Source organism: Motacilla alba, chromosome 12, assembly GCF_015832195.1.
Source record: "Motacilla alba alba isolate MOTALB_02 chromosome 12, Motacilla_alba_V1.0_pri, whole genome shotgun sequence".
NCBI classification, from domain to species: domain Eukaryota; kingdom Metazoa; phylum Chordata; class Aves; order Passeriformes; family Motacillidae; genus Motacilla; species Motacilla alba.
Window position 1 is genome coordinate 14368612 of NC_052027.1, and position 23553 is coordinate 14392164.

The 23553-nt window shown below is 60.1% G+C and overlaps 2 protein-coding genes across 2 annotated transcripts; one reads left to right on the forward strand and one right to left on the reverse strand.

Moving 5' to 3' along the window:
- Positions 1 to 645: 645 nt before the first annotated feature.
- On the forward strand, positions 646 to 15543 carry GNAI2 (G protein subunit alpha i2). Its single transcript, XM_038149148.1, has 9 exons — positions 646 to 837; positions 9111 to 9153; positions 9333 to 9474; positions 9674 to 9834; positions 12282 to 12410; positions 13553 to 13682; positions 13910 to 14063; positions 14345 to 14551; positions 14664 to 15543. Exons 1-8 carry the CDS (start codon positions 720 to 722, stop codon positions 14533 to 14535), a joined length of 1068 nt encoding a protein of 355 aa, XP_038005076.1. The 5' UTR covers positions 646 to 719; the 3' UTR covers positions 14536 to 14551; positions 14664 to 15543.
- Positions 15544 to 15681: 138 nt separating this feature from the next.
- GNAT1 (G protein subunit alpha transducin 1) lies at positions 15682 to 20143 on the reverse strand. Its single transcript, XM_038149149.1, has 8 exons — positions 19928 to 20143; positions 18284 to 18326; positions 17946 to 18087; positions 17715 to 17872; positions 17503 to 17631; positions 17290 to 17419; positions 17051 to 17204; positions 15682 to 16815 (listed from the first exon to the last, which is right to left on the reverse strand). Exons 1-8 carry the CDS (start codon positions 20031 to 20033, stop codon positions 16625 to 16627), a joined length of 1053 nt encoding a protein of 350 aa, XP_038005077.1. The 5' UTR covers positions 20034 to 20143; the 3' UTR covers positions 15682 to 16624.
- Between the last annotated feature and the right edge of the window lie 3410 nt (positions 20144 to 23553).

Genomic DNA, 23553 nt, shown 5'->3' on the forward strand with positions numbered 1-23553 from the left:
TGGGGGGTTCCAGCTCCTAAGGGAACAGCCCTGGGAGATGGGGGATAGGGCAAGTGCCTGAGGGAGCCCCTGTTGTGGGAGAAACCTGGGGATGCCCCATCCTGCCCAGTCCCATCCTGACCCGTTCCCCGTCACAGGCACCCCCAGCCCCGGCACCTGCCAAGGAGCTCCCTCCTCTTGATGCCGGGGACACGGAGGAGTGAGAGATGCCCAAGCTCTGAGCCTCCACCCTGTGACATCATGTCTCTACAAAAGGCAGCCCTGAAACACAGCATCACCCAAACCACTGTTTCCCAGGGCTGCACCCACTGCTCTGCACCCAAAGGACCCCAAAACGCAACACCCAGACTCCATCTCCCTCCCCACGTGTGTCCCGAGTCGCCCCGTGTCCCGCGCACCCGGCTGTCCCGGGACGCCCCGTGTCCCACGCACCCGGCTGTCCCGGGACGCCCCGTGTCCCGGTCCTTCCCGTCCCTCACGGCCGTGTCCCCGCCCCCCGCCGTTACCCGCCGCTGCCGCCTGAGGGCCCGCGCGCCGACAGCGAGCGGCCTCGCCCCGCAAGCCCCGCCCACCAGCCCCGCCCGCACCACGCCCATTGGCTACGCCCCGTCGGCCCCGCCCGGCCCGGCCCCGCCCCGCGCGCCCGGGGGCGGGGCCTGTCGGGGCGGGCCGGGCCGGGCCGGCAGAGCCGCGGGCGCGCAGCAGCCGCCGCCGCCGCCATGGGCTGCACCGTGAGCGCCGAGGACAAGGCGGCCGCCGAGCGCTCTCGCATGATCGACAAGAACCTGCGGGAGGATGGCGAGAAGGCGGCGCGGGAGGTGAAACTGCTGCTGCTGGGTAAGACCCCCGGGCCCCACCCCCGGGCCCCCCATCTTGGCTTCTTCGCCCGGCTCGGCCCGGCCCTGCCGGAACCGGGCGGCCTCGCCGCCTCCGCCCCCCGCTGCCCCGGGGCGATCCTGGGTACCAGCGCCGGGAGTGCCCCGCCCCGCCCCGGGGATCCCCCGTCAGTGGGATGCTGGCCTCAGCCCAGGCTTCGGGTTCTCCCCGCAGTGAGCTGTCGGCTCCATCTCGGGCCCGGGGATGTCCCCGCGATCGGGGGCCTGCCCCGCCCCAGGCTTCCGGGCTCCCCCCCACCAATGGAGCAGCAGGCCTTAGGATTTCCCCCAGGAGTCGGGTATTGATCCCATCCCAGGTCCCAGGGATCCCCGCCCAGGAGTGGGGTGTTGATCCTGTCCCAGGCATCCCCCCCAGGAGTGAGATGTTGATCCAATCTGAGATCCTAGGGATTCCCTCCAGGATGGGGTTATTGATCTTATCCCAGTTCCCACGGATTCCCAACCTCCCCAGGAATGGGATGTTGGCCCCATCCCAGCTCCCAGGGTTTCCCCACAGGAATGGAGCCCTGTACCCATAGCAGACCCTGGGGCTCCTCCACAGTGGGGTTCTTTCCCCACCCCTCTATGAGCAGGATGCTAGCCCCGTTCCAGGCTTTGGGGATCCCCGTGGCAGTGGGGTGCTGGCCCTACAGCAAGCCTTGGTACCCCTCAGAGAGGCTGCCACCCCACCCTGGGCTGTGGGGATTCCCCTAGAAGTAGCTGCCACCCCACTATGGTACTGTCCTCCCAGCCGCTCAGTGTCCAGTCTGGACATATTCCTTTGGGACAAAGGAGGGGGCATCCCCACTCACCTGTTGGATGTCCCCCCCAGCAAGGGTCCTGCAAGCTCACGCACCCTGTCCCACCTGCCCAGGATCTCTGGACTCCTCCATGTGTTCCTCTTACCCTGGTCTCTGGCTGTGGTGGAGGTAACAGGGCTGACAGGCACCCATTGCCCCGTGCCTTCCCCACTGGAGCCCTGGGACAGGCCCGAGCCTCTCCGTGGGGGTTTGGGGGGCTTGGGCCATTGCCTGCCGTGGGCAGGGCCCCCTACAGCCCCTGGGCTCTCTGCCTCACGGACACTCGATTTTGGTGCTGATAACGGGCTGCTTGCGCTCTTCAAAGCGCCCTGGTGATGCTCCCATGGGCGTTCACAGCCCTGCCCTGTGCCTGCGGGCAAGGCAGCACTTCGTTATTTTAATTAATTATTTCTCTTAATGACTCCCAGTTGGGCTTTTTATTCCCTTTGCGAAATTCCCAGGGAGGGCCTCCCTCCAGGTGCGAGCTGGGAGCTGCGAGGCTCCCATGGCACCGTGAGGCAGCGGGACAGAGGGAACCCTGACAGAAAATGTCTTTGGACTCGTCTGCTGTCTGCAGAGGAAGCTGCCAGCAGCAGGAAGTCACGCTGAAATCCGGCAGGCCTTTATTTGCTCATCCCCTGCCTGCCTTGAGAAATACGTAATTAACGCCTTAAAACGCTCCTTTATCAGAGCGCATCTCTTTTTTGTTTTATGTTGTTTCGATTCTTTTTGCCTTGGCACGAGTAGTGCTGGCAACAAAACCCATCCTGGGGATACTGGGAGGGGGTCTGTGCTGTCTGGGGCGCTCAGTGGCTGGGCACACTCGCTGCCCCGTTTCTTTTCTGTGGAAGGGTGAGCGAGGGGAGTGGAACCCCGTGGGATATGTGGGATAGTGGAGGAGCATGCGGTGGCTCTTTGCCGTGAGCTGCTCCCGTGCTGGCTTTGCTGCCAGGTCTGCTCCTCAGCCCGGTGCCTGGTGGAAGTAATGGAGAGGTTGCTGGCCAAGGTTTGGCACCTCCAGCCTCGGGAGGCTCCTGGGGCTGTCCAGGCAGTATCACCCTGGTGCTGTGAGCTCTGGGTGCCCGGGTGGGGAGGGCCCAGCCTGTTGGTGCTGAGCATCACCGAGGAGCAGCTGGGGGCTCGCTGGGTGACGAGGATTATGCTGCAGGCTGACTGGCTGACGTCCCTTTCCTGGGTCTTGCTCTGTCCTCAAGTGGAGGCAGGAGGAGGAAGAGGACATCCCTTCTGCTGGGGCCGGTGTTTACGAGCGGCATGTCTGATCTCAGCTGCTTTCTGAAGCCAAAAATAGAGCAAAATGGCTCTTTTTGTGCATTTAAAAAAATGGCTTTTTCTTCCCCTTGCAGCTGTCCAGGTGTCAATAGCACTAGAACCTCGGGTCAGCACTGCCCATTTCCGAGCTGAGCCTTGGCCGGAAAATCCTCCCAAGCCGGAGGGAGCTGCTGGGCAGGTGTGGCCAGCGCTGCCCCCCTGGGGGCTGCTGCTTGTGACGTGTCCCCTCTGTGAGGTGGGACCACAGTGCTGGGGGGATAGTCCTACCTCCCTGCTGTTCACCCTTCGTATGGCTTATTTTTTTTTCCCGTGGTCAGGGGAAGCTTTGAGGAGACCTGAGGCCTCACATGCTTTTTGGTGAGCACCACAGCTCCTCATCACTCTCAACAAGGCAGAGCTCCAGGGTTCTCCATGAGGGCTGCAGCCCTCCTGCCTCCTCCAGAAAAAGGGAGGGAAAAACTAAAGAGAAAAACAGCTTCACCCTTTGTGCTGCATCAACCAACGGCACGAAGAGGAAATGTCTCTTCCAAGCGTGGCATATTTTTTGTTGTCAAGTCGCGGTGTCCCACAGCCGAGCTTTGGAGCTGGGGCACCACAGGCAGGCGGAGCAGGGTGTGAGTGGAAGGCAGCAGTCCCGGTGTGTGGCGATGGCATCAGCAGTGTAGGAGCAGAGAAGGCTTGAGGCTGACTGCTGCAGGTGCCTCAGATCTGTGCTGTGGCCAGGAGCTGCCTCCTGCCTTTCCTCTGCCGTGGTGGGTGAGCTGGAGAGGAATGGACACACTGTCAGCACGGTGGGGACAGCCAGGACCCCCAGTGGCACACTGATCTGCAGGCATGGGCGCAGCGCTGCTCCTGCTGTGGCACCTGTCTGTGCCTTCAGGGTTTCCTCTGCTGCTTGCTCTGGCAAAGTGAGTGTGTGCCAGATAGTTTGAAGCTCCAGTCTCTGATGGGGAGAAAACCCAGATGAAGCAATATCCCCCGGGCAAAGCAATTCCCCCAAACAAACACTGTGTCCCTCCCTGCTACTGGAAACCCGCAGTCTCCCATGGTTTTAATGCTGGGAGGAGCCAGGGGCCATCACTGACATCTAAAAGCACCGGGAGCATCTGCCCCATGCTTCCAACACCTTCTGGTGCCACTGTCGCTCCTCACCATCCCTAGCACACAAAGCCCTGCAGTCCCTGGCTGTTCCTGCTGAGCAGCAGTGTTCTGGCCAACCCACCTCCTTGCCTGTGGGAGCTGGGATGCTCCAGGGGGATTCAGGGTTGGCAGCAGGCAAGCGATTGCTGTGCTCAAAGCCCCTTATTTCTTATCTTTGAAGGATTAGGAAAGTGAAGGATTTCTCAGCTGTGTTAGAGGTGGAGAAGGCACTGGTGGGTTGATGATGTTAATCCCCAGGGGTTTGCTCCAGGTGCAGACCCTGGGGTGAGGACACTGCCCTTGCTGGCGTGGTGGCACCAGGGTACGTCATGTAGGAACTGCCTGTACCAGATCTGCCTGGGACAGACAGTGGCCGGGCAGGGCTCGGAAGCAGCTTCTTTTTTTTTTTTTTTTTTGGGGCTTGCATAAAAATAGAGGAAGGGAGGGACCAGCTGTGACTTTCAGAGGTTGTGTGGCTCCAGAATTGCCCTGGGTTCTGTGTGAGCCGCCTGCTTTGCTGTGCTTGGTCCTGTTTTGGAGGTTGTTTCTGACCCCACTCCTTCCTCGGTCCTGGCTGTTGGAGAGGTTGGGTCCTCCCTTCAGTGGGGACACTGGGAGCCCCAATGCTGTTTGTTGTGATGGGCTAGGAGGTGTCACAGTGAGGGGGACCAGGGAAGAGCTCAGTGCTGCTAGATCCAGAGGGATCTGACATCCAACCCCTGAAGCTGGTGGATGGGCTTGGGATAGGATGGGTCACTGCAGTGTCCCATCTGGACTGGTGATGTCCTAGGGGCTGGCAGCTGCTCTCTGCTCCAAGATGAGCACTTACAGGGGAAGCAGCAGGCTTATATGTATGTTTAACATATATTTTTACAAATGTATATTAGAACTGCATTCTATATTTTAACTTTTGTGTGTGTGTGTACTTTTTTTATGGAGCAACATATACATTGATTTAAAGCACATACAAATGTGTGTATACACATATATATCTCTTCACCTATATATATGTGTAGCTTTATGGTGTCCCATGGTCTGAGCCTACCCAGGGCAGGGATCGCCGTGTCCCCAGGCTGTGCTGCTGCAGCCAGGGCAGGCCTGGCCTTTCCGCAGCCCCCGGGTTTCCTGCTCCAGGCCGGAGCGCGGCTTTCCGGCCCGGAGACCGGCTGAATCACCGGAGCTAGGGGAGCTGAGTAACTCCATCCCGCTGCTGGAAAACCCAGCCGGGGGGATTCAGGTGCCGGCAGCATTCCCGGCTGTGCCAGAGGGTGAGGCCCCATCCTGTCAGGGCGGGATGGACAGGATAATGGCACCCAGGCATGGTAGCAGTGGTGCGGGGGGGAGAGGGCCCACTCTGGCCATGGCAGGGGCAGAAACAGAGCAGCAAAGTTTCAGGATTCCTGGAAAAAGCCCAGCACAAGGATAGTTTTGTCCATCTTGTGGACACCGTTGGCCCTTGTTGGCACCGGGGGTGCATTTTCCATGCTGCCCCTGGGAAACCATCCCTAGCCCACCTCCTCCCTCTGTGCCCCAAGCATCCTTTGTGCTGCCAATTTATTTATGTTTTATTTATTTTTGTGGGGTTTTTTTTTTTTTTTGCATCTCTATCAGCTGCCTTGGACAGGGGGTCTGCACCCCCCAGTTTTTTGAGGTCCTGCCTGAGGACGTGGCATTCCACCAGCCAACGATGCACGGCTCCTTCTGGGAAGCAGCCAGCCCAGTGCTGGAATGGGATGGCCCTTGGGAAAAACGCCCTGTGTCACTGTGGGGTTTTAAAAAAATGTGATTATTTTTACAGCAATTTTCCATCTATTTTGGGTAGGAAGGAAAATGTCGAGGGGAATCTCTTTTTTTTTATTGGAGTCTTTAGGGTAAGTCTGCTTTTAACACACCCCTTTGTCCGTCCCGTTTGATGGTGGGGACCCCACAGGTGCCAAGGGGGGTGGGCTCTGCAGCCGTCCCTCTGTCATGCTGTCTGTCTGTCCTACAGGGAAAGGGATTGCTGGGTTTGTTCAGAGCTAAAGCCCATCTGTAAATCCGTGCTCAAATAATAGCTGCTGTTTGCCAGGTTGGGAAAGCTTGCCGGGACAGCAGCAGGGAATGGGCCTCTGGGTGCTGGGGATGGCTCTGAACCTGCTGGCAGATTGAATTCCAGCTTTTTCCTCATAATGGAAATTTTCCAGCTATGCATTGCTTCCGTCTATGCCTGAATATTTGAAAGGATGGTGCCGTGTGGAAAAATGGAAAATCTCCTGTCGGTGATGCGGGGTGAGGTGGATCCTGAAACCTGTGGCCAGCTCCTAAAATACAGGGATTATGTAGGTGCTGCCCAGAACTATGTGCATATCTTGCGCTAAATATCTGCTGCTCAGAAAGCATCATAAATCAGGGGCTGCAGAATATATATGTTGGCTCAATAAAGTTTTTGCCAGTGGATTAGCAGGGAGTTCTGGAGCCAGGCAGCTGCTTGCTTATTTTAAATTTTCGAAGATTATTTTTAACAAAGAAAGGAGGAAATGAGCCCAAGACAGAGCTCTCGTCCTGTTTTTGCCAGGCGCTGCCCTGGGAACAAGCACTGCCTGCGGGGAGGCAGGGCTGGAGGAAGCACAGCCCTGGGGTCAGCCCATGGTACTGGGGGGTCCCCACCCTCCCCCTCGATATGCCGGCACAGGAGTCCGGAGCTCCTCTGACACTGCCTCATCCTGCCTGGGCTGGGCTGGAGGGTGGAAACTGGCAGTTGGCGTCCAGCCCAGGAATTGTTTTGGGGCTGAATGGGCGGCAGCTGGGGTTTTCCGGGGATTGGAAAGCCTTCCCCTCCGCTGCACTCGTGGAGGGGGCTGGGAAGGGTCCTCCGCGTGGGGAGGGGGGGCTGTTAATTCACATCCAAATTCCTGCTCACTGCAAGCGTGCAATCTCCTGTGCTGGGCAAGCTTCTAATGGGAAGCAGAGGTGCTGACTTGGAACATGGCTGCCTTCCTCAGGGGGCTGGGAAGAAGCCAGGAGATGTGGAGGAAGTTTGCAAGGAAATAGCCAGCCTTGGTGATGGTCACCCTGTGACTGTCACCCAGCCGGGAGAAAGCAGGAGGCCCTGGCAGGGTTGTTCCCTCCCGGCAGGGAGAAAATGTCAGGCAGGGTCAGAGAGAGGAGGAGCTGGGGATGGCTGTCTGGCACCTCACCTCAGAGATGCTGATAATCCAGGTTCTTTCTTGCCACGTGCCTCAGTTTCCCTGTTCAGGCATCCGCTGAGAAAGGATTGGGTGAATGCCACTGGCCAGCGGGCCCAGCGGTATGGGATGGTGTTAGAAACTAGAGATATTTAATGGAAAAAATGAAGGGCTACGTCTTGTCCTTCCCTCCTGCTCCCGGCTCCCGGTAGGAGTTGCCAGCACTGACCACGAGCGGGCCGGGCTGTGCCGGGTGCCGCGTCAGCATCCTGGGGGAGGATGGGTCAGCAGTGCTGAGAGCCCCTGCTGTGCTGAGCAGTGACCTCTGAGCTGAGCAGAGCCCCTCCCTTGGCACATACAGCATGGGAACCGTGGAGCAAGGTGCTCGAGTGGGAAATACAGGGTCTCTGTAGCCTCAGTATGGCCCCAGCATCAGGGTGCTCCATGCCCTGAGCACTGCCCCCGGTGATGTCCCTGGGGCTGCATGCCCGTCACCTGGTGGTGTTCAGGCTGGCAACATGAGTAGAAGGAGTTTGTTCCCTGCCACCCTGTCTCAGCTGGCACGACGGGCCCTGTTTTTCCCAGTTAATTTTAGCATAATCTGCTTTTTTTTTCCTAATTTTTTTAACCTCCTCTGTAATCTCTGCCCCCTCTGCGGCCATGCCGGCTCCATCCTGCTTGGGGCCCCCGGTAAGGGCAGCTCCATGGCCAAGGGCAGCACTGAGGGGACCCGCAAAAAGCGCTGTGAGAAGACACAGGGATGGACTTTGCTTGGGAGATCCTCTGGGATTTGCACCCGGAGGCAGGGACCACACTTGTCCCCAGCCAAAGGGGCCTCATCCTGCTAGGGGTCCTGGGGCAAGACGAGCGAGGCACTCATCCATCTCGTGACACTCCCAGCACAGAGAGGGGACAAGGGACATGCCTCTTTCTTTCAGCTTCCCCTTTTGACTTCCCCTTTCTTGCAGCCAGAGTGCCTTTGCTTCTTCCCTGCTCTCAGCCAGTGGAGGTAGGGCTGGGCCGAGCTGCACATTGCCTGTGTGAGGTGATGTCCCATGGGGGTTCAGGGTGGGGGAAGGAGAACCTCAGGCACCCTGGCTGTCTCGCTGAACTCGCAGAACCCTGCGTTTGGATGCTGAAAAACAAAACGACCCCAAAAGCCATCAGCTTTCCCTGCTGGCAGCCGCCTCCGCAGCAGGTTGGGGCACAGGACCCGGCAGGCTGAGAAGTGCACTATTTAAGAACCAACCCGGGGGTGGCTGAGCCCGCTGGGATCGCTTGAGCTGGCTGGTGGAGGTGGCAACTTATTCCCGAGTTCCCTGCCTGTACCTTGTGGCACAAGCATCCCTGCATCCTGGCTGCTGCTGCCTCCAGCTGTGGATATGTACTGGGGCTGGTGCTCCATTGTTCCCCAGCACAGAGGGAACGTGGCATGCAGCATCTCAGGTTCTGCCTGGAGATGGGATAGCAGGTGATGGGCAGAGCTTGGCCCCCTTGTCACAGGCAGTCCCCAGGTTCAGCCAAAGCCAGGATTGCCCGTCAGCTGTGGCATGCTAGGATTGTGGGGAAAATGTTATTGTGTTGATGCCATTTTCCTGGCCCAGAGCAGGTATCGTGTCTTCCCCTGGGACCTATTGCAAGGCCCCCCCTGGCTCTCCTTTTGTTCCCTCTTTCTTGGTCCTGACGTTTCCAGTGCGCATCCAGTCATCTGCTCTGGCTAATGCTGCTTCTCCAATGACCGAAGCACCTGCTGCATTCCCTCCCTGGGCTGGGCGGGTGTCCCAGTAGGGTAAGGGTTCCTGGCTTTGCACAGGACCTCATCCCTTCTCATTTCTCCACAGGTGCTGGCGAATCTGGGAAGAGCACCATCGTCAAACAGATGAAGTGAGTGTCCCTGCACGGTCACTGTGGCTGACACCGCTCAGGCCTTGGCCACAAGCTCCAAAACCAGTGGCTGACAGGGAAAGCTCCCCACCAGTGTTGCCACAGAGCATGGGTGGGGAGCAGCATCCTGGGGTCACCCCACAAAGGGCTGACCTTGCCTGTGTCTCTTCCCTGCCCAGGATCATCCATGAGGATGGCTATTCAGAGGAGGAGTGCCGGCAGTACAAAGCCGTGGTCTACAGCAACACCATCCAATCCATTATGGCGATCATCAAGGCGATGGGGAACCTGCAGATTGACTTTGGAGACTCCTCCAGAGCGGTGGGTGCCCTCCTGCTCCCACTGTGCCTGGCAGGGAGGAGGGTTCTTGGTGGCTAAAACAAATGTGCCCAAAACTGGACTGGGACTAAAGGTGGCTCAGCCCAAGCCGTGCTGTTGTCTGGTGGGCTCCCATCAGGTCCTTTGAGTGAGTGAGCTTCAGTAAGTCTGTGCCAATGCTCAAGCTGTTTTATGCCTGCAGGATGATGCTCGGCAGCTGTTTGCACTCTCCTCCACTGCTGAGGAGCAGGGCATCATGCCTGAGGACCTGGCCAACGTCATCCGGAGACTGTGGGCTGACAACGGGGTCCAGGCTTGTTTCAACCGCTCCCGAGAGTACCAGCTGAACGACTCTGCTGCCTAGTGAGTACCCTCTCCTCTGCCCCAGCTCAGCTGAGCCCTGTGAGCCACAGTGCTTTTACCAAGCAGCAGAAAATCCCCCCAGGGGCTGCTGTTCACCATCACCAGGCTTAGGAGCTGGTGCTGCCACTTCCCGCGTGGTGCTGGGGCTGAGCTGGAGCGGAACTGGGAAGGCGGATGTTTCGAAAGCTGTTTCCTTCTCTGGCAGGCTGCTGTGTACCCTGGGAGGGGGGGCACCGGGGCATCTCACTCCTGCCACTGCTCTGTCCCCACTGCCCTTCCCCAGGAGATGCTCTCCACTGGCTGCCCACTCATGAGCACAGCCCATCCTCATCACCCTTCATGGGCTGTCAAGGCAGGAAAATTCCCAAGGAAAGCCCTGGGAACACTTAGGTCTGAAGAGGATGTGTAGGATGCTCAAGAGGCTTCTCTTTTTCTTTTAACTGTTTTTGTACAGAAAGACTTGGCATTACACTTGTGCATTACCCAGCAAATTGGGGTTTAGGTAGATTGCTGCAGCTGGTTGGGTTTATTTTTGAAGAGATTAATAAATAAAGTTAATCTGCCTAATGTACCATTGCTGGAGAGAGCAACACAGCTGAGTCTGTGTTCAGCTTGCACAGTGCCCTCCTACCCTCTCCACCCAGACCCCTTATGGTAAAGCAGTGTGGGGGGTGCTCATGGTGTGCCAGGAACACCCCACCAAGCCTGGCCTCGCCTGGGATCCTGAGTGCTTGGCACTCCCTGCCATCCCAGGGCAAGTGGTTTCCCCAGCTGTCCCCTCATGCTTGGCAGTGTCAGGTCCCTCTTTTGCCCTGAGATCACTGTGGGGAGGAGACTGCAGGAAAGCTCCTGGCAAGCCCCAAACCTGGAGAAGCTCCTGTCAGCTCTCCCCCAGCACCCACAGCTTTCACTTCCTCCTCATGGGCACACACCCACCTTCCCCAGCCCCTGTCTGCTCAGCCCCATCACTCCCCAGGCAGCACTGGCATTTCCCTGGCAGCGGGTGCTGGTTTGGAAGCACAGAACACCCAGCAGGTGCCAGGAGCTTGCACACACGCTTGGAGCAGGTGTATCTGCACAGTGTCTGCCAAGTGCCTGTCGCTGTCAGTGCCATTATGGAGCGTTTAGCACATCGTGGGGGTTGGACAACCACTAATTAGGAGCACCTTCAAGCTGTTGCTCCAGCCTTTTTCCAGCCCTGTGGAGATGTCTGCACAGTGGCCAATCCCTTGCCCATCTCACAGGGATGACGTGCCCACGGTGCTGCTGCAACAGGAGTGTGGGAATGAGGAGCCCCGTGCCGTGCCCAGCACACGGCCCACCTGTGCCCCAGCCCTCTACAGCACAGCAGCCCCCATCCTGTTCCTCCTCTGCCTCTTGGAGTTCCAAGAGTTTGGGGTGCCAGGGTGGTGCTCATCAGCACCCTGGGGTTGATGCAATGTCCAAGAGCCTGTGGCGCTGCGCAGGGCCCTGCTGTGGCGTTTCCTGTTTTTCGTAGCCAGAGGCCGTGTGTGTTTCCGGCTGTTTTTGAGCTGCTCTGCGGCAGTAACGTGCAGGTCCCCCACCCTCACACCCACAGCAGGCTCCTGGGGCACCTCCAGCTCTGGCCTTGCCCTGACACGCTGCAGGGTTTCCCAGGAGCTGGCGAGTGGCCGTGCTGCAGTCGGAGCCAAGGATCCCTATGGCCTCGCGGGCTGTAATCTGGCTTTCACCAGATTACAGGGCCACAAATGCCTTAATTAAGACAAGCCTAATTTGCTTAAAGGAGCCCGTTTGTAGTAACCCAATTAAAGCAATGTGAGCTGGAGAAATCAAAACCTGCCTTGATCCCCGTGGCAGCCCTCGTCATTGCTGGTGGGTGTTGCACACTGGGGACCCGGCCACCGCCTCTGCCGGGAGCCTGCAGGCAGCAGGGTGGGTGACACTCCCCGGGGGGCTCGGGACGCCTGCAGCCCCCCACGGCGCTGCTCCCTGTCTCTCCGGCCTCCCGCTTCCTCCCAGGACGCCGTCCCTTTGTGTTTTTGACTATAAATGGCATGGCGCCATCAATTGTTTCCGCCGGCACTGCGGCTGGTTGCCATAGCGCTGAATATTTTCCTCTTGCCATTTCCCCCTGTGCAAACGGCCAGGGAAACGGGGTGAGCCCCTCAGCCCCGGCTGCATGCTCTGCCTGGCTCCCAGTGCCAGCACACTGCCCCCAGTCCCTCCGTCCTGTGTGTCCCTGGCCACTGGTGTCCTGCCCTGCCTGTGTGTGGCAGGGACACGGGTCACCCCAGGGTGCTCACGGGGCCTCTGCCCTGTGTCCCAGCTTGGCACTGCCCACCCCAACTGAACAATGCTGGGAGATGGACAGGGGACTCTGGACCAGTGTGGGGATGTCCCATGGGATCTGGGGGGGTCATGCCCCACGGTCCAGCTCCCACAGCACCTTTCCTCTTTGTCCCCAGCTACCTGAACGACCTGGAGAGGATAGCCCGTGCCGACTACATCCCCACCCAGCAGGATGTGCTGCGCACCAGGGTGAAGACCACGGGCATCGTAGAGACTCACTTCACCTTTAAGGACCTGCACTTCAAGTATGTCTGACATCTTTCCCTTTTGCCTTTTTGAAAGCAAAAAAAAACCCCTTCCCCCCCTGCTGGGATGGACCATGGGTGCGCACTGCATGCACTCAGTTCTCCCCACCTCCTGGTTTGCTCATGGCAGGAACTGCTGCCTCAGAGAGCAGAAACCGCTGAAATAGCTGGAACAGCCTCAAAAACACTTCACAGAACTCAGCCTGGGGGCGGAACCAGGCGCTGGCGAGGAGCGGAGGGGGAAGGCGTCCCTCCTCCCGCTGCTGTGACGCTGCTTCCGCTGCAGGAAGGGCGCTGGGCAGGAGCTGGGGTCTTGGGGTCAGGCAGTGGCAGCGCTGCCTGCTGGCACCCCGTGGTTGCTTTCCACTCAAAACCCATGGGAAATTATAAGGGCTGCAGTTTTGGAGGCAAAAAGCCGCCAATGTGCACATCCCCAGGGGATTTAGTCCCATGGCAACAGAGCTGATGTCAGAAAGATCTGCTGGGGTCTTCTCTGAATGCAGGGGGGCTTGCAGGGACCCTGATGCCACCCTGGTAGCATGGCGACACTTGGTTGTGCATTGCCAGGGCAGCACTTTGGGGGTGGCGGTGGGGGTGGCCAGGAGGGAATGCAGTGTGTCCCAGTGGGGGAGCCTTCCTGCCAGCCAGGCAGTTGGCAATGGGCATGGCAGTGGATGTGGATGCTACTGCTGGGCTCTTGTCCGTGGAGGCAGGGCATCCTCTGCTGCCCATGAAGGGAGAGGCACATGGTGCATCAGAATCATCCCCGAGCCCTGCTGCTGCTCCAACCCTGCTGGGCCCACAGTGACTTGGCTCCCCTTGGTCCAGGGTCTCTGGCAAAGCCCTGCTCTGCCTGCTCTGGAGCAGGTCTCTGGGGACATGACACTGACACCTCCTGGGAAAGGTGGCCTGATCCTGCCCCAGCTCACGTCAGGGATTTGCTTTGGCTGGGAAATGAGCCCGGGCACTGTCCTGGCAGCAGGAGCCAGGGCAGATCCTCAGTACTGGCAAAATCCCTGGGGCAGAGGCACTGCACCAGTGCTGCTCCTGCTCCGGGCAGCTGGGGCCACTGACACAGGGCATAGGGTGAGGGTGGTGGGGCTGGGAGCTGCCATCCATCCCGTGTCACCCCCCTGCTGCAGGATGTTTGATGTGGGTGGCCAGCGCTCGGAGCGGAAGAAGTGGATCCACTGCTTCGAGGGGGTGACAGCCATCATTTTCTGTGTGGCCCTCAGTGCCTATGACCTGGTGCTGGCTGAAGATGAGGAGATGGTGAGTCGTGGGGATGGAACCAGTGCCATGAGCTGTCCCCTCTGTGGGGGGCTGGGGGAGCAGCCCCTCTTCTGGTGGCCACCAGTGCCCTGGCCAGAGTGGCCCAAACCTTGCAGGGCCATTGGCATCCCCTGCCCAGGAGCCTGAGGGGTGGCAGTCTGGGGAGCAGTGGGGTGGGTGCTGCCTAGGGGTCCCTGCCTGGCTCATGCTGCCATCTTCCCTGCCAGAACCGGATGCATGAGAGCATGAAGCTGTTTGACAGCATCTGCAATAACAAGTGGTTCACAGACACATCCATCATCCTCTTCCTCAACAAGAAGGACCTCTTTGAGGAGAAGATCGTGCACAGCTCCCTCACCATCTGCTTCCCTGAGTACACAGGTACCACTGGGACCCTCCGTGACCCCTGCCCTCCTGGCAGGAGCAGTGGGTTAGGGCAGCAAGTGGAGTGTGATGGGTGTTTGGGTTCCCCCAGGAGATGGGAGATGTGGGGGGACCCAACACAAGAGGCAGCTGTCCTGAAGGGGAGTTAGGTGAGGCTCATTCTGCCTCTGGAGCCTCAGTTTGGCAACAGGACAGTGGCTGTGGAGGGCCAAGCCAAGCCCGAACCCTTTGGTGGCTGTGGGCAACTGTGGGGCAGCCCAGTGTCTCTTCTTACCCAGGGGCCAACAAGTATGATGAGGCAGCCAGCTACATCCAGAGCAAGTTCGAGGACCTGAACAAGCGAAAGGACACCAAGGAGATCTACACCCACTTCACCTGTGCCACGGACACCAAGAACGTGCAGTTTGTCTTTGATGCCGTCACCGACGTCATCATCAAAAACAACCTGAAGGACTGTGGCCTCTTCTGAGGGCGGCGCTGCCCAGGTGAGTGGTGGTCTCACTAGTGGCTCCTCAAATGGGGCGGTCATGGACCGTCCTTCAGCTGCAGGCTGCCCTGTGCCCAGCCCCTCCCCTGCTCACGACTTCTCTCTCCTAGGAGCTGCAAAGGAAGGACCACACCATCTCCCACTCCTGCTTCTCTTCAGATTCATTCCTCCGCCCACCACATAAAGAGACTTTTTGAGTGTCAGCATGGTGGCAGGGCCCACGTACCCCCTGCTGGCCGTGTTTGCCCCCCACCATTGTCCTCCTCCTCGCCGGCGTTGCCCTTCCAGGGAAGACAAGGTTTTAGTCTTGATTTGTACCCCTCAGCCGCTCCAGCCCCCATTTCATTCACTCCGAGCCCTGGCGCTCTCACTGTTTACATTGCAAGTGTTGCTGGCACGGGGGGCACAGGGTCCCCTCGGGGATGCCCACCCAGCCACAAACACGACCGATGACATTCCTTTTAGTAAACCAGAAAAGAAAGAAGAAAGAAAAAAAGGAAAAAAAAAAAAAAAAAAAAAGAAAAAACACCAAAACCAAACCCAAAACCATGCAAAAAAAAACCACACCACACCGGTTGGGCGCAGGTTACTTTTTGAAGAAACCTTTTTACCAAACTATTTAAAAGCATCAAGTGCTACGTGGTGGTGGCATCCTCCGTGGCCAGCCCACCCCCCAACCGTGTGCCTTTGGGGGGGAGGGTTTGCACCCCACCCCGCCTTGCTGCCCCCCTCCTGCTGGGCAGCTCAGGCAGGAGGGTGGGCAGGGGGTGCTGCCCACTGCCTCTATCCCCCCCCTCTTTCTAAGCCTAGTTTTTAGGGCTAGCTGTTGCGTTGGGCGAGGAGAGCCCGCTGTACAGAGCGGCCCCCGCTGTCCCCCCAGCCCAGGGGGACCCTTCAGCCGGTGCCTGCGGCCTCGCTTTTCCCACAGGATGTTTTACCGAATCGTTCACGTGATTTGAAATAATAAAATGTAGAAAGGAAAAAAAAAAAGAGAAACATTATATGTACTGTAACACCCTGTGTGACATGGGAGGGGGCAGGGGGGCCTCACCTCTGTGGGAGGGCTGGGGTGGTCCCCAGGGGTGCGAGAGGGACATAAGGTGGGTTGGCATCCCCCTGGGGTCAGGAGAAGCCCCTGCTCATGAGAGGGGAGGGCAATGGTGGGACCCTTGGGGGTGTAGCTGGGATGATGCTGCAGGGCTGAGCCCTGCCCCGAGGGGCTGTGGGGTGAGGGGGAACAAACAGCCCCTGGCTCTGCAGTGGTGGCATGGTGGCACCAAGGGAGCCCCAGTGTCACACAGTCCCTGGCGACACCCAGAACCCAGGAATACCCAATGCTCTACCCAATAGCCCAGAGGGAGATGTAGCACCCCTTGCACGCAGCAGCCCACAGGAACCCCAGCCCCAGGGATCACCCACGGACACCCCACACCCAAAGGACCCCCACCTCTGAGGGGTTTGTGGAGACTCTTAGCACCCCCAGCTCCAGGGGGGCACCCATGGACACGCAGCAGCACCCGAGGGACCCCCCCCAGCACCCAAGGGAACCCCTAACACCCCTTCCAAGGGGTACTAGGGACTCCCAGCACCAAGGGACACCCAAAACCCCCCAGTCTCCCCAATGCCAAGGGTCATCTGGGAACCCCAGCACCTCTCAGCTATAAAGGGAACCCAGGGACACCCCAGGATCCCTCAAATACCTAGGGACACCCAGGACCCCCAAACACCCCTCTGCTCCGAGGGGTACTCAAGGACCCTCAGCACCCAAGGGAACCCCCGTACCCCACAGCTCTGAGGGTCACCCAGGGACCTGCAGCACCTGAAAGTATCCAGGGTCATCCAGGTACCCCTAGGACCTGGAGCCCCAGAGACCCTCAGCAGAACTGGGAGCCCCACAGTGGGAGGGTTGGTGGGGAGGGGGAGTGAGATTGTGCCCCCCCACTTCACCAGGGGTGGCTTTGGAGCTGAGCAGGTCAAATCCCAGGGGTCTGGGGCAAGCAGAGATGGTTGCAGAGGTGGAATGGGGTCAGCAGAGGGGGTGGTCCCAGGGGAGGGGGTGCTTGGCCGGGGCTCAGAACAGCCCGCAGTCCTTGAGGTTCTCCTTGATGATGATGTCAGTGACGGCGTCAAAGACGAACTTGACGTTCTCGGTATCGGTGGCGCAGGTCATGTGGGAGTAGATCTCCTTCACATCCCGCCGCATGTTCAGCTCCAGGAACTGCAGCTTGATGTAGTTGCCCGCATCGTCGTAGGTGTTGGGACCTGGCAGTGTGGCAGTGAGCAGGATCCCCTCCGGGACTGGTGTCCCCGCCAAAACGCCGGCCCCGGATTACCCGCTGCTCCCTCGGGTGGGTGAATCGTGCACTCTCCCTCACCGAGGCGCATGCAGCAGCACTTGCATGGGGTGCTGAGGACACCTGGTGGGGGACTCCTGCGGGGGTGGTGGCACCCAACCCTCCAGCAGCACCCCACCAGCAGCAGCCACCACCACACTCACCATCATAGTCGGGGAAGCAGATGCTGAGGTGGGCCTTCTTGATCTTCTCCAGGAAAACGTCCTTCTTGTTGAGGAAGAGGACGATGGAGGTGGTGGCAAAGTAGCGGTGGTTGCAGATGCTGTTGAAGAGGTGCAGGCTCTCGTGCATGCGGTTCTGTGGAGGGACACAGCCCCGTGGTGACACCCAGGTCATGACTGAGGAAAAGCAGAGGGGGTGTGAGGTGGTGAGTGTTCCTCACCACTTCATCGTCCTCCACCAGGACCATGTCGTAGGCACTGAGCGCCGCGATGAAGATGATGCAGGTCACACCCTCAAAGCAGTGGATCCACTTCTTCCTCTCTGAGCGCTGTCCGCCCACGTCAAACATCCTGGGCAGGACAAAAGAGGGTCAGCACCCCCCACTCCCTGCCCACCCCCTGGCAGCAGCCCTCACCGGGGACCTGGCCCCCACCTGAAGTTGAGGTCTTTGAAGGAGAACTGGGTCTCGATGATGCCGGTTGTCTTGACGCGGGAACGCAGCACGTCCTGCTCTGTGGGGACGTAGCCGGGGGTCACCAGGCGCTCCAGGTCTGACAGGTAGCTGGCCAGGCATGCAGTGGGCATGAGACACGGGTTGGAACCCCCCTGATGCCTCCCCCACCCACACCCCCCGAGCCCACGTACTAGCCCGCAGAGTCGTTGAGCTGGTACTCGGAGGCGCGGTCAAAGCAGGCTTGGATGCCCGAGTCCTTCCAGAGCCGCCCGATGATTTCCGACATCTCCTTAGGCATGGTCCCCTCCTCAATGGTGTCCGAGAGGTGCAGCAGCTTACGGGCATCATCCTGTGAGGGAGAGGGGTTCAGCAGGGCCTGGGGACTGCGGGGAACCCCCTGCCCAACACGGAGTACTCCTCACCTGGCGAGCCGTGTCCCCGTACTGGATGCTGAGGGTGGTCATGGCCCGCACGATGGCCAGCATGGACTGGAGCGTGTTGCTGTAAATGATAGCAATGAACTCCAGGCATTCCTCCAGCGAGTAACCGTCCTGGTGGATGATCCTGGCCGGGGAAGATCACAGGCATGGGGCTGAGCTGGGCGCCATGGAGCTGAACCACCACACAAGGGGTGCACCCCATGGCAGCGGCACGGGACAGAGTCAGGCACAGTGGGATAGGGCACCCCATGGCTGCCGTGTGGGACAGACACTGTGCGTGGTGGCCACGATCAAGGGACCCTCCCCGCCTCGGCACTTACTTCATCTGCTTGACAATGGTGCTCTTCCCCGACTCCCCTGCTCCTAAGGGGACAAAACATGGGTCATGGTGGTGCCCTTGCCATGGGCACTCCCAGCTGAGCCCCGTGCTGGCTCACTGAGAGCCTTGGTGCCTGACACGGCTGCGGGCTGTGTCGGCTGCGCTGGGTCCATGGCTCAGGGTGTGCAGGGGGATTAACAGCCTGGTTAAACCCGGGGCATTAGGGTTAGCCTGAGCCGCTGCGTCTAATGGGATCTGAAGCAGCTCAGCCAGGGACACTCTCAGGAACCCAGGGGAGGCGTTGGGGACACGGTGGCATCACAACCTTCCAACCAACACCCAATGCCCCAACTTGGCTGTGCAGATGGACGCCTCCTGGACCAGCTGTGAGGACAGTGATGCCACCCATGGCCCCACCGCATACACAGCACCCCAATCCTCAGGCACCGCTGGGGGACTGGGAAGGACTGGGAGGGACAAGGGGGACAAGGACCCATGACCCCACCACATACACAGCACCCCAATCCTCAGGCACCGCTGGGGGACTGGGAAGGACTGGGAGGGACAAGGGGGACAAGGACCCATGGCCCCACCACATACACAGCACCCCAATCCTCAGAAGCCACTGGGGGACTGGGAAGGACTGGGAGGGACGCACAGCACAAGGGGGCTCCAGGACAGACGTGGGGTGGTGGTGTGGGCTGCATGGGGGTCCCTAGGAGGATGGGGCAGGGGTGCTGATGGGCTGGGGTGGTGATAGGCAGTGTGGCTGAAGGCTCTTAAGATGGGTTGGTTGGGTTTGGGGGAGCTGGGAGTGGGGGGATGTTAGGTGGGCTGGTTGGGTTGAGGGATATATGGAAGACAGGGGATCTTAGGGTGGATCTTAGGACCTTAGGATCTCAGGATCCCAGGATCTCAGGACCTCATCTTCTTCTTGAGATGGTCTGTTGTGTTTGGGGTGCCTGGTAAGGGGTGCTGAGCAAGTTGGCATGAGCTGGTTTATGGGATCCTGGGAATAGGGGGGTTGTTGGGGTGGCTGGTTGGGTTTAGGGGTGCCGAGGGAGAAAGGAAACATTGACTGGGTTTAGGGGTGCTTAGGAGCAGGGGCCTGGGGACTGTTGAACTGATTTGGTTTAGAGTGGGGTGGGAAATTTTGGGTGTTTTATTGGGGAGGGGTTGGTTGGTTTTAGGAATGCCTGGGAGTGGGAGGCTGTTGGGGACACTCCTGGGTTGTGCTGGCTTGGTTTAAAGGTGCTGGAGGCATCACAGAAACATTGGGCGGGCTCTTGAGAAGGGGAGGCTTGGTTTAGGACTGCTGGGGTTGGTGTTGGGGTGGGTTGCTTGGTTTTAAGGGTCTTGGGTGAGTCAGGAGAATGTTGAATGAACTGTGAGGGTGGGTTGCTTGGGTTTGGGAGTCCATCTGGGGGCCAGAGGAATGTTGGATTGGCTAGCTGGGTTTGGAGGCAGTTGTGGGGTGTGCTGGTTGGGTTGAGAGGTGCTGGTTGGGTTGAGGGGTGCTGGTTGGGTTGAGGGGTGCTGGTTGAGTTGAGGGGCACTGGGAGGTTTCAGGGGCGCATTGGGAGGGCTGTTAGGGTGAGATGCTCAAAGGATGGGTATGTCCCCCCGGGTGTTGTCTCCCCCTTACCCAGCAGCAGCAGCTTGACGGTCCGGGCATCCTTCTCAGCGTCTTCCTTGAGCTTCTTCTCCAGCTCCCGGGAATGCTTCTCCTCGGCGCTGGCCCCGGCTCCCATGCTCAGCCCCGCAGCCCTGCGGTTCACCGCCCGCTCCTTGGAGGTCAGCACCAAGATGGGCAACGAGCTCCAGCCTCCCGCCGCCTCCAGCGCTCGCTGCCGGTGCCGCGGCCGCCGCTGCCAGCACCGCCCGCCCGATGTGCGACAAGGACGGGGCCAAGGTCCCGCGGGGCCGCCTGCCGGGGGGCTGTGCTCAGCACCCGGGGCTTAAGCTGGGCCCCCCCGATAAACCCCCTTCAATCTGCAGCGGGCTGAGCTCAGCAATCCCGTGGTTCCCGGTGTCAGCACTTCTGCCGGGAGGGTGCCCCAGCCCCACCAGGCCCCAGCTTTGCCTCCACCCGGGGGCTGGGGCAGTGACCCGGCCACCCTGGGGGAAGTGGGACCCCTACACATCTCCAGCTCTGCTGTGGATCCCAGGGGTATGGAATTGGAGGGTGGGATGGTGTGTCTGCTGGGATCTGGTCAGAGTGGGAGCAAATGTCCCTGCTGTCCCCATCTCACCTGGTCAAACCCCCTGCTCTGGATCAGTGCCCACTGTCCCACCCCAGTAAGCCATGCCAGTGTCCCCACGGGCACTCCTCGCAGTGACAGAATGTCAGCCTCAGTCACCACACCCTGTGTCCCCAGGGACCCTTCCAGAACCCTCCACTGTCCCCATGCCCCTCAGGTGCACTTCTTAGTGTGCCTGTCCGGCCACCCACCAGTACACTCCCAGTGCCACCAGGCCAGCTCAGTATCACCTCCACAGTGTCCCCAGCCCTCCAGCAACACCTGTGCAATGTCCTCAGGGATACCCGCATACCCTTCACAGGGTTTCCAAAGCCCTCCCCAGTAACACTCCCCAGTGACTACGGAAAAATCCCAGTGCTCCCAAGCAATTCCAGTTCCTGTGTGGGGACCATGTCCTCCCCAACTCAAAAAAGCCCTGTCCAACGTCCAGGGACACTGCACTGCCACCTCTGTGTGACCACCCCAACCGCAGTGAGCCCCCCACAGTGTCTCTGGGTCCCTCAGTGTGCCTTCCCAGTGCCCCCCATTGCCACCGTGCCCCCCATTGCCACCGCCATGTGGCCACCGCAGCAAAACAGAGCATCCCAAGGAACACTGCCGTAACTCCCCAGTGTCCCCCCACCTCCGGTGACTGCAGCCTTGCCAGGGCTGCTCCAGTGCTCCCAGTACAGCCCAGTTCCCCTCTGTCCCTCTCTGTCCCAGCGCTCCCAGTACAGCCCAGTTCCCCTCTGTCCCCTCTGTCCCCAGTGCTCCCAGTACAGCCCAGTTCCCCTCTGTCCCCCTCTGTCCCCAGCGCTCCCAGTACAGCCCAGCTCCCCTCTGTCCCCCCATCTGTCCCCAGCGCTCCCAGTACAGCCCAGTTCCCCTCTGTCCCACATCTGTCCCAGCGCTCCCGCCCCCGCACCGCGGCGCTCCTGCAGCGCCTCGCTCGGCCGCCAGAGGGCGGGAGTGCCCAGCGCAGCTCCCAGTACAGCCCAGTGCTCCCAGTACAGCCCAGGGCAGCTCCCAGTACAGCCCAGTGCAGCTCCCAGTACAGCCCAGGGCAGCTCCCAGTACAGCCCAGTGCAGCTCCCAGTACGGCCCAGTGCAGCTCCCAGTACGGCCCAGGGCAGCTCCCAGTACAGCCCAGGGCAGCTCCCAGTACAGCCCAGTGCTCCCAGTACAGCCCAGTGCAGCTCCCAGTACAGCCCAGGGCAGCTCCCAGTACAGCCCAGCGCTCCCAGTACAGCCCAGTGCAGCTCCCAGTACGGCCCAGTGCAGCTCCCAGTACGGCCCAGGGCAGCTCCCAGTACAGCCCAGGGCAGCTCCCAGTACAGCCCAGTGCAGCTCCCAGTACAGCCCAGTGCTCCCAGTACAGCCCAGTGCAGCTCCCAGTACAGCCCAGTGCTCCCAGTACAGCCCAGCACAGCTCCCAGTACAGCCCAGGGCAGCTCCCAGTACAGCCCAGTGCTCCCAGTACAGCCCGGTGCAGCTCCCAGTACAGCCCAGTGCTCCCAGTACAGCCCGGTGCAGCTCCCAGTACAGCCCAGTGCCCCCAGTACAGCCCAGTGCAGCTCCCAGTACAGCCCAGTGCCCCCAGCGCAGCACCAGCACCCCCGGTACTCACAGCAGTGCCTCTCAAGACTGGCCAGAGGAGCACAGTGCCACCTGCATCACCCCAGTACTGACCAGAGTGCCCTGCTACAGCCCAGTGCTCCCAGTACAACCCCCAGCCACCCCTAGAGAAGCACTACCGCTTCCCCACCACTGCTCCCAGTACCACCAAGTGCCACCAGCTCCTACTGCCAAATCCCAGTGCCTCTGTACTTCTCCCAGTCCTCCCAGTACCAGCCTCCAGGGTGCCCAGTACTACCTGCGATACAGCCCAGCACCTTTCAGGACTGCCCCCGTGCCTCCTGGACCTGCTCAGAGGCGCTTGGTACCACCCCGGTATCAACCACAGTGCTCCAGTATCATGCACTACCACCCTCAGTGCCCCCTGGTGTTTCTCCCCTGCCCCATGCCGCCAGTACCAGCTCCCAGCACCATCTCCTGGCGCTCCAGCACTGTCCTCAGGGCCCCCAGCACTTCCCCGTGACCCCAGTAGCGACTCTGAGTGCTCCCAGTGCCTTCAGCAACACCCAGTGGTGGCACCAGACACCAGCCCAGCGTACCCCACACCCAGCAGTGCCATTCAGTGTACCCACAGCCAGCAGTGCCAGCCCAGCGTACCCCACACCCAGCAGTGCCACCCAGCGTACCCCACACCCAGCCCAGCCCAGCATACCCCACACCCAGCAGTACCACACAGTGTACCCCACACCCAGCAGTGCCACCCAGCGTACCCCACACCCAGCCCAGCCCAGCATACCCCACACCCAGCAGTACCACACAGTGTACCCCACACCCAGCAGTGCCACCCAGCGTACCCCACAGCCAGCAGTGCCACCCGCTAGTGCCACCTCCCCAGAGCCCCTGTGGTGCCCCAGCAGCAGTGACCCAGCGCTCCCCGGGGCAGCCGGGCAGGGCTCAGGGGTGACGCGGTGGGGCCAGGCCTGTCCCCCACAGAGCACACGCGGCGCCCGCATCTGTCCCAAAGGCAGTGTTTATTCGGGAGTGCCCCGAGCTGCAGCAGGGGGCCCTTGCTCAGCCCTGCTCACCCCTGTGTTTCCCATGTACAACTATTTACAGCCCTCCGCACCCGCCGGGGTGCCCAAGGAGGGTGGCTGATGGGCTGGGTGCCCCAAACACCTCTCGGTGCCACTGTCACCAAGCTCCAGCAGCTGCTCAAGGTTTTACACCAGCATGGCCCCCTCTCCTTCCTTTCTCCATCCGAAGACCCTGGTCTAAGCCCCCACTATCGCCTGAACATCTCAGTCCCACCTTGAGGTCTCATCTCACCCCTGCCAAGCCCCCAGGGAGGGGACAGAGCCGTGTACCCTCGCCCCTCCTCCTCAGCTTACCTGGTGATCTTACAGCTTCCCCACAGAAAGAACTTGCTCCTCCATAACCCCGTGGGAAAACTGAGGCA